The sequence below is a fragment of the Agrilus planipennis genome, unplaced genomic scaffold (genome assembly GCF_000699045.2).
Source record: "Agrilus planipennis isolate EAB-ADULT unplaced genomic scaffold, Apla_2.0 scaffold495, whole genome shotgun sequence".
Classification (NCBI taxonomy): Eukaryota; Metazoa; Arthropoda; class Insecta; order Coleoptera; family Buprestidae; genus Agrilus; species Agrilus planipennis.
Window position 1 is genome coordinate 16,202 of NW_020439145.1, and position 9,629 is coordinate 25,830.

The 9,629-nt window shown below is 35.8% G+C and overlaps 1 protein-coding gene across 1 annotated transcript; it reads left to right on the top strand.

The window, feature by feature from the left end:
- LOC108743516 (ras GTPase-activating protein 1) lies at positions 1–5,130 on the top strand. The gene is made up of 11 exons (XM_018479088.2): positions 1–808; positions 1,081–1,336; positions 1,393–1,604; positions 1,670–1,978; positions 2,042–2,212; positions 2,277–2,455; positions 2,520–2,711; positions 2,763–2,961; positions 3,024–3,254; positions 3,309–3,593; positions 3,990–5,130. Exons 1-11 carry the CDS (start codon positions 332–334, stop codon positions 4,266–4,268), a joined length of 2,790 nt encoding a protein of 929 aa, XP_018334590.1. The 5' UTR covers positions 1–331; the 3' UTR covers positions 4,269–5,130.
- Positions 5,131–9,629: the final 4,499 nt, after the last annotated feature.

Below are 9,629 nucleotides of genomic sequence, written 5' to 3' on the forward strand. Positions count from 1 at the left end.
TTGTCAAATTGTATCTGTGGTGGTAGCTATGAATGTGTCAATAATTTCGATAACATTTACTAAAAAATTACAAACTGAGCATTTTAATTAAATTATCATAAATTTACTGATATGTAAGTAGGTTTTTTGCGTAGAAAAGTGAATTTTGAAGCATCACCAAGAAAATACCAATAGGTTAAGGAGCAAACAAGTAAAAATGGATACGTTTAAGTGTGAAACAACAGTCCACTTTCTGGCTAGTTTAGTTAGTTAGACAATGGAATTTGATTTTAACGAATATAAATAGTATGAATAATTAATTTTGTGTTAACGGTGCTTTTGCTTAATTGAAATGGCGGATTTAATGCGACCAGGAAACGGTCACAGTAATGCTGTGAATGATAAGCTGGGCTCTCCCAGCACAGGAAGTGAAGATGGAAACGACAAAGAAACACAAGGAACACCAAAGGAAGCTGATGATTGTGATATTGGAAACTCTGCTCCTCATGCTCCACCAGAAGCAATGTGGTATCATGGTAGACTGGACCGCTATCAGGCTGAAGAAAGGCTTTGGGAGGCAAAAATACTGGGAAGTTACTTAGTTAGGGAAAGTGACCGTAAACCTGGCTCCTATGTCCTATCATATCTTGGAAAGACTGGTATAAATCATTTCCGTATCACAGCAGTATGTGGTGACTTTTATATTGGTGGAAGGCAGTTTGATTCTTTGAGTGATCTAGTTGGTTATTACACAGTATCAAGTGATTTGTTGAAAAAGGAAAAGCTTGTTCATCCTGTACCACCACCAGAACCAGTAAATGACAAGAAAGTAAGTAATTTAATACATTCTAATGCTGTCTTATTCATGATTTCCTTTGATTCATTGTAATGAATTTCTAAAGAAATTGTTTATACATTCCTTTTGTTTGATAAGTGAGTAATTAATAGTGCATGTGTTATCTCCATACACAGTTATCACATTATTTTGTAAGCAAAACAGTAGTGATAATGTAAAGTTGTAGCTATTATATAAATAAATATATATAACTGAAATATACAAGGGGGTCACGGTAAGAAATTGTATTTATGTATAAATTTTAGAGGGTTGTTGCCATTCTACCTTACACCAAAATGCCTGATACTGATGAACTCAGTTTCAAAAAGGGGGATATCTTCTTCGTGCACAATGATATGGGTGATGGATGGTTGTGGGTCACTGCACACAGGACAGGAGAACAGGGAATGATATTTACCGAATTAGTTGAAGACCTGGACGACAGTATCGACCCTAATACTGTTTTCCCATGGTTTCATCCCAATTGTACAAAAAACGAAGCTGTAGATCTCTTAGTAAAAGGTTGATGTTGATGATTTAATATTGAAACGTAGTATAACACTGTTCTTTATAAGTAGCTGGACCAGGCAGTTTTCTAGTAAGGCCCAGCGACAACTCTCCGGGCGACTACTCCCTTTTCTTTCACATTAACAACCAAATACAAAGATTTAGAATAGAAAAAAAGGGGGTGCGTTATCTTATGGGAGGCCGCGTCTTCGAATGTTTGGACGCTGTCATAAATAGGTACAGAAAAGAACAAATAGTCGAAGGGTACACTTTGCAACATCCTGTAAGTTGCTAATTCTTATCCGAACGAATTTCGTTACATGATACACGTTTAATTGTTTCTTTTAGTTGCTGGTTGATGGCACCAAACAACAAGACTGGGTCCCAGACACTCAAAAAACTAAATCTGACGCAGCGGCAGAAAAAATATACGCGACTTTAAGGGAATGTAGGGACCAGGCGGGATTGAAACGTATGCGAGGCATAAAACATCAGGGATACTTACACAGAAAGTCAGATAAGGTCGGAAAGAAGTGGAAACTGTTGTACTTTGTCCTTCTGGTCGACGGTACCGACACGCACATTTATCTCTACGATAATCCTAAACGCACAAAACCCAAGGGCCTTATTGATTTGTCCTGCACGTACTTATACCAGGTCAGTCAGGCAAAAGCACTAACGAAACTGTTGTTGTTCTAATATCATCAATTTCAATTATAGGTGCACGACAGTTTATGGGAAAGGCCTCATTGCTTGCAGCTGGTTGAGAGGGCTTTGCCCTGTTTGGCGACGGTCACCCATCTTGCTGCACCCTCAACAGAGGAATGCCAAGCGTGGATAACGGCCCTCAAACCCCTGTGCATTCCACAGCTTAGCAGGGCCATGTCAAAGGTACTTGTGTAGTTTGAACATTGTCTAATTATAACTGCATTTTTATTTTGTTTTGTTCGTTTAGGTGCCAAAATTGCGAGAGCTTCGTAGTTTGACTCTTCACGTCTTAGACGCTCATCGATTGCCATATAAATTTGTGCCACAGCCCTTTATTACACTTCAAATGAACAACCAAGTAAGGATAGCGAAGACAAGGATTAAATCGGGGCCTGATCCTGTGTGGGACGAAGAATTCGTTTTTGAGTTAGTTGTCTTTTACCTATTAAACCCGAATTTCGCGATCCGATTAATTGTACCCTTGTTTTAGTGATGTACCGTGTGATATTGTGTCGTTAACGTTGACGATACACAACAAAGGAAAGAGAGGAAAAGACTCGGAAGTTGCGGAACTTCACATAGAATTGGAATCGTTAGGAAATGGGGAAGAGAAAGAGGAATGGTACAGCCTCTCGGGATTAACACCAATCGGGGAATGGGGCTCCCTAAGATTGCGCACAAGGTATTAATTAAATACACCGAAATCACGTCTATGTCATTAAATAATTTTTAGATTTCTTCACGATTTAGTGATGCCTGCAGAAGAGTACAGTCCTTTGCAACAGTTGCTTTTAGAACCTGGTCTAACGTCGGTCAAATGTCTGGCGGAAATATGTCACTCCGATAGGGCTCCTCTGGCCACGTCGTTGCTTAGAGTTTTCAGAGCTGAAGGGCGAGAAACTGAACTTTTGCAAGAACTTAACTCTGCAGAAGTACGTTCACTCCATTTAAGAAATGTCCCAATTTTGTAATCCTGTTGTTTATTTTTTTGTAGGTAGGAAGAGAGACTGATACGTCGACCCTGTTTAGGGCTGCGAGTCTTGCTACCACTCTCATGGACCTGTACATGAGGGAAGAGTGTAGTGGTTTTTTGCAGGCGGCTGTACTTGAAACCGTCCTCAGACTCCTGGAGACGAAGCAGAGCGCGGAATTGAACCCTGCCAAAATGGATTCTCCCGACGATGCTTGCAACAACGCCGAATTTCTTTTACAAATACTCGATCAGGTAGAACGCTTATCTCATGTCCAATTAGCGAATTTGATTTTATTACTGTTTTAGATAACGCTGAGCATTTTTATGTCTCCGGACGCATGTCCCAGATCTGTTCGTTACATCTGTGGCTGTTTGCAAAGAGCTGTGGTGGCAAAATGGCCTGGTGAAAGACTCGTACGAACTAGAGTGGTATCTGGATTTATATTCTTAAGACTGTTGTGCCCTGCATTACTTAACCCCAGACAATTTGGTCTAGTGAGCGAACAGCCCAGCTCAACGGCCACCAGGAGTCTCATTATGGTCGCTAAATGCTTACAGAACTTGGCCAATTTGGTAGAATTTGGAGGCAAGGTAATAAAACCATGTCTGATAATATAATAATTCAGAATAATATTTCATATTAAAACTAACTCACTTCTAAAAGATGTCTAAAAAATTGTATGTATGTTTAAACATAGTATATATTAGTTCGACGGATTTGTGACCTAATAAGTACGGTTTGTCGTTGTTGCTGTTGTCATCTCTCGTAGCTTAGTGGTCAAAGCATTGGCGCGTAAAGCCAAAGATCCCGGGTTCGATTCCCGGCGGGGGTGTGACAACAGCAACAAATTTTTCCTCATTAATTTGAGGAAGTGTGTAGTGGGTAAAAATTCACAAATGAATATAATAATTATAAAAGTGCACCTTGTTTATTGTGTGCTGAAGTTATCGTAATATGGCGTTGCATTACACAATATATCTCTTTAGGAACCCTATATGGAGGTAGTAAACCCCTTCATTCTTAAAAACAAGGAGAGGATGGTGGTGTTTTTGGATCAGTTATCGGCCGTACCAGACCCCGGGGAACCCCGAATGACCAACAAGACCGATACTGCTCGTGAACTGGCAACGTTACATCACATTTGCGTTGCTCACTTGATCGAGTTGCAAGCCGTGGCCAAGGTTAATAACAACGTTAAAACATTGGTCACCGTAACAGACATGCTTACGAAACACAAACAAAAGTATCTCGAAATGATAAGATAATAAATAACTTCGTTTTTCATAATAATAACGAAAAAACATGATACAAACGAATGGCTCTTTTTATGATTGTAATAATACGAACTACAGGTAACACAGATTTGGTCGAAACGTTTTGTCTTTCGTTTTCTTTTTTCTTTTGAGTCCCCAATACTGCCCTTTATCGTTAATTAGTTCAAAATTCAGTAAATTAACCGAGTCTTGATTATTTTACATTGGTGTAGAATCTTAAATATTGGCGATCGAAACTGAAAACGTTTCCCCATAATCTCGAGATAATTTTTGTACCCTGAACAAATGTTGGCTTAATTAGAAGACGTAGCGACAAAGTGATTTTTTACCACTAGTTAGCCTTTTTCATGCTCATTTACTCATTAGTAGTTTGGTAACAATAATTATTAATAATGATATTTAATAATGATAATAATAACGAATCCCATTTATATACAGGAACAAAAAAATAATAGTAACGTTATAATTTTTATAAACAATTGTGTGGTCTAGTCAGCACCCTCGGTGTGTATTAGGGCTGATTCTATAATGTCAATTCTAAAGTTAGACTTCGAAACGTGTAGTTCTGTCTGCTTATATCTGTTAGTTGGTTAGAATTTTAGCTGACTTTCGGTTTCTCTTGTGTTCTTTTAGTCGATTTGTTTCTCTTTAATTCAACTATCGATTGCCAAAAGGCTTTTTTTATATTTACATTTACACCTTTTTAAATAAATAGACTGACGAGGTCTCTGAATAATATTACTACGATATAATACTTATTAATTATTCCCTTAATGAGCTTACAGTAGTTTATTGACTCTTTTCTACTCGATATATTTATTCCATGTGTATGTATATAATATAACATATTATTGTATTATGTGAAACGTAATCAGTTGAATTTTTATTTACTTTTCCCTATATTACTTTTCTTACTTATTTTTTATTAAAAAAGAAAATGAAAATTGTTTACAAAAAGTCTTCGATACAATAAAATTTGTACTATTAAATATTATACCTGTGTTTTTATTTAATATCATCCCCTCACCTCATTAAAAAGGGGTACATTAATATCGAAAATTAAAATAGTAATTAATAAAGAGAATAAATAATTTAGTAATGTCTAAAGTAAATAGAAAATAACATTTTTTAAATAAATTAACCAAGAGTATAGGCAACACATTATACAGACTATGCCAATCTGTGAGTTGCACTGCTTCCAACGTTATTTATGTCGATGTCTGTATATTCTTTTCATGTGGTGGTGTAATTAAAATGTCCTTCTTTTACTTAGATGTGAAAGTTGGAGATAACAGGAGCATCATCTCTAAAAATAGCAAGCTTAAAAGGCTGTTATCTACATCCACGAATAAATGAAACGATTGAACGAGCTTTTCGTGGCTAGATTTAAATTTATAAACGAACTTAATCTTATGTTAAAGATACTGGGTACTAATTAAGTTGTACATTTTATGTAATTACTTTTTATTTTATAAACTGTAGTTTTTACGAATGTAAATGTATCTAATGGTACTCACGTATTAGCCACTGAAAAAACATCATTGCAGTTAAATAGAACGAATATATTTATAGTTCTTCTGTAAATTATAGTAAAATAAGCTTTAATTTAGTCATTGAATTTATTTGCTGCATAATTTTAATTCATATTTTAACAGAAATAGAGGAATTTCTTCAGGGTACAAAACTTATCTTATTTCTAACCTCTTAACGTCAGATGCACGTCAGATTATACCAATTTTTTACGATTTGATCTTTGAAACTATGAAAATGTACAATATAAGTCAATTATTAACGTTTCTTGAGAAAATCTATTAAGGACATTTTGGGGCTTAAATCGAAGAAATATTAAATGTATTTAAACATATTATTTGTTTACAAACAATTGCATTGTTGAAGTGACAGTATTGAAAATAGGCATATGATTGGCTGTTACAAATTTGTTTCACGAAATACCTTCGATTGGGAAACTATCAATGAATGATGAATGAAAGAGTAGGTTCACTGACCTAATTATAGTAAACGTTGTAAAAAAATTGCATATTTAAACCAAACTTTGCAAATCAATATCCCGGGAATCACTTAACCGATTTACTTGCGGTTTTTACTATTGTACTGAGAATATCCTCGACAATCATGATTGCAAAAACGAAATAAATGTAAGTTGATTTATTGACAGTAATTCGCCGTTATAAATCAGCACATCGACTGAAATGATTACGTTACTTTGATTAGTTTTATCAGTTTTAATGGAACATTATCAATTAAAATAGTCAATATTCATTAGAATATCGATTAAAAAGAGAAAAATGATGAATGAGAATGAAATAAATTTTTTGTTTGGACACATGGCTAGTAATAAATCAGAAGGTTTATTAAGGTGCACGAAATTACGAAAAACAAGGGCCACGTGGCAAACACTATATCCCAGAACGGGAAGTTGTAAGATTCTGGTGTATTTTTATGCACACATCACATTAGAGCGAAGGTGACTAGTGTCCACGATTAGATCGAAACGAACAAGTCGTTACTTATGTACATACATTAAGTTTTAGCATAACTTTCTTGATATTACTTATATCAGCCAGCTTGCAGCAGTCGTAGACGTTTATTAAATCTATGACACGGTGTATAATTCAACTGAACTTTTAAATAAAAGTCTTAAATGCGCTTATGTCATCGGATTTATAAGCAACTCTGCCGAGAAATTTGATGGCAAATGTTCGTATATGTTCAATATGCAGCGCTAATAAATAAAATGCACCAGGCGTCGAAATAATTTTTTAAAATTTTTCGCCGATTATTTATTATACGATTAAATTCATTGCATTGTTTCTGTCTGACGAAAATAATTAAGTAATAAATGTACAAATAGCAGAAGGTGTGTGCAGACTTATTATTTAAAACGATGTTCTGGAACAATGACAATGTAAGCAAAGGCAAAGCTTGAATAAATAAATATTATATTGCCAAACGCTTGCCCTCAAGTTCTTTATTTACCTAATCGAGCCCTTGTTTATCTTGCGTGTAGGGGTCGCATATTGTTCAGGGTTGAACGGAGAATATTAATTCCCGGATTTGAAATCACAACATTATACCAAGATCGAAGCTAATGAATTAAATGTTTACGTATGAACTTCATATTGGTTATGTAAAATTTATCGACAACTTTAATTTGATTTAATGTTAAATTAAATTAAAGAAATCTGGACTTCAAGAGAGGCGGCTTAGTTTTAGGCGCCGAGCCGTTATTAAAGTTAAATAAAAGTTAAGCTAATCGTTCAATTCGAAAGAGACTACGTTTCATCTGAAATGATTAATTGACGAGAACATCTTCGAGACCGTACAGTCTTTGAAGTCGACCTTTCTTTTTTCATTTTTTTTGGCCAAGGACCAAACAGTCCACGCACTACTACGTACACGTATTACCAATCCGCTTTCTTCTTTCTGCGTTTTCTTGCGTAATTTTCGACGAGCGGACGAGACAGAATTACATTCTCGACCCCTAGAGAACGAGACGGTGTGGTGTCTTTGGCTCGCAGGTCCCCAGGTCTCACGTCGTTTCGCATTAGCTTCGGGAAGCCCTGTTTCTCCCCAAAACCCATTTACTACGCTGTCTAATAGGTAACGTTTCCTGCGGGAGAGAAACAGCGCTCTTTACCACACCCGGTCCAGTCTGGAAGAGCAACAGGGATAAAATAAGGACGAACATGAACTTAGAATAGTGTTGGTATTTCTGAATATGCGCACTCCGGGATACCTACGAGGTGAATGGCAACTAAATATACATACATATATATCTATATACATATATATATTAAGCATTTGTATATACACATATGTATGTCTATGTATACGACGGATAGCTACTACTTCCTCCACTCGCAACTGGCTGGATAGCATCAGGACTCCGGCATCTACTTCAGTAGCGGAAATACGTCGGGTAGTGGTGGAACGACGCCGAGCGTCGGCCGCGTCCCTTTTTAACTTATTACGGGAACCTGCCGCACGCCGATTCATGCGTGATCGAATGTCGCGCGCGATAAAAACGTACGAAACGTCGAGAGAGCGCCGCGTATGCAAAGTTCTTCGTGTTAGGGTTGTCTGTTGAATTAAAGCACGGGAAGTGCGTTGAAAAAGGGTTGTTCGTATATCATTAGTTTTAAAAGTACACGTACACTTCGTGGTGTTTTGTGGAGCCCTGGAGCTCTGCAATATCTAAATAAGTATTGGGTTGTTGTTAGGTAGATATTTTTGACATTATTATTAATATTACTATTCGATATTTAGCTAAAAAAAATTTTTTTTTATATATAANAATATTGCGATTACTTATTATTTGTGATTCACGAATCTTAAGCAGTTGAAGACCAAAATTGCTTCAGTTTGTTAGTCGCCAAGTCGCACATTTAACATTAGTCATTCTGGCCACGAACGAACTATTTTTAATAAGTTTCTAGATCGTCTAGGGTTTCGCAATTCTTTTCATAAAGTATCTTGTTTCAAATGATTATTTGCCTACAATATACATACATAATACGTAGTACATATTAGTGATGCTTTTTTATTGAAACTGATTCTTTTGTTTCTTATTGTTCCAGATATACACGGATTGGGCCAACTATTACTTGGAAAAATCACGAAACAAAAAGCGATTTCTTTCGCTGGCCAGGGATTGCTGCGACGGTGTACTCCTAGCCGATTTGATAGAATCAGTTAGTAAGTGTCTTCAACTGTTTCACATTAATAAAGCTTTTGTTTTGTTTAATAGGAAGCACTGTTGTTTTTGTTTTTCGCTAATGTTTTGAGATGAAAGACACTGAAAATACGCAGCTTCATAATTAAGAGATGAAATTTGGTAATTAATAATTCATTAATCTTCTTAAATAAAAACAGAAGTGGTGGCCGATTTTGCAATTCAAACTTCCGCTGGATACTTTGAGAGCTGTTTTAAGTTAACACGTTTTAATATTCAAGTTTCATTTATCGTCTGGGCCGTTTTACAAACGCGAACGAATGAATAATTTATAAAAGGAGCGTCTCCTAAGTCTTCCGTTATTGTCTAATAGATTATTCAATGTTTCTCTTATTAGATATCATAATATTGCAACAGGAAAGATTTCTGTCGCTGAAAGTATAATTTAAATAAAACAAACCATTAATTTGTAATGATGCAACAGTTGAAGTTGTAAAACAGTCACTTAACATTAATAAATTCAAAAAAAAAAATTGTTTATCATTTGTGCAATAGCAAAAGCAATACGACATGGTTTTATAGCGACTTTAATTACATTACCATTGATTAGCGCAAAGCATCGGTACAAGTTTCAATAAATTAGCGTAAATGGTTGTCGT

Bases quoted from the DNA above. Each gene is read 5' to 3' on its own strand.
- LOC108743516 (XM_018479088.2), top strand. From the start codon at position 332: ATGGCGGATTTAATGCGACCAGGAAACGGTCACAGTAATGCTGTGAAT. The intron at 2,213-2,276 runs GTACTTGTGTAG...TTGTTCGTTTAG, and splicing joins TTAGCAGGGCCATGTCAAAG to GTGCCAAAATTGCGAGAGCT. The intron at 2,962-3,023 runs GTACGTTCACTC...ATTTTTTTGTAG, and splicing joins AAGAACTTAACTCTGCAGAA to GTAGGAAGAGAGACTGATAC.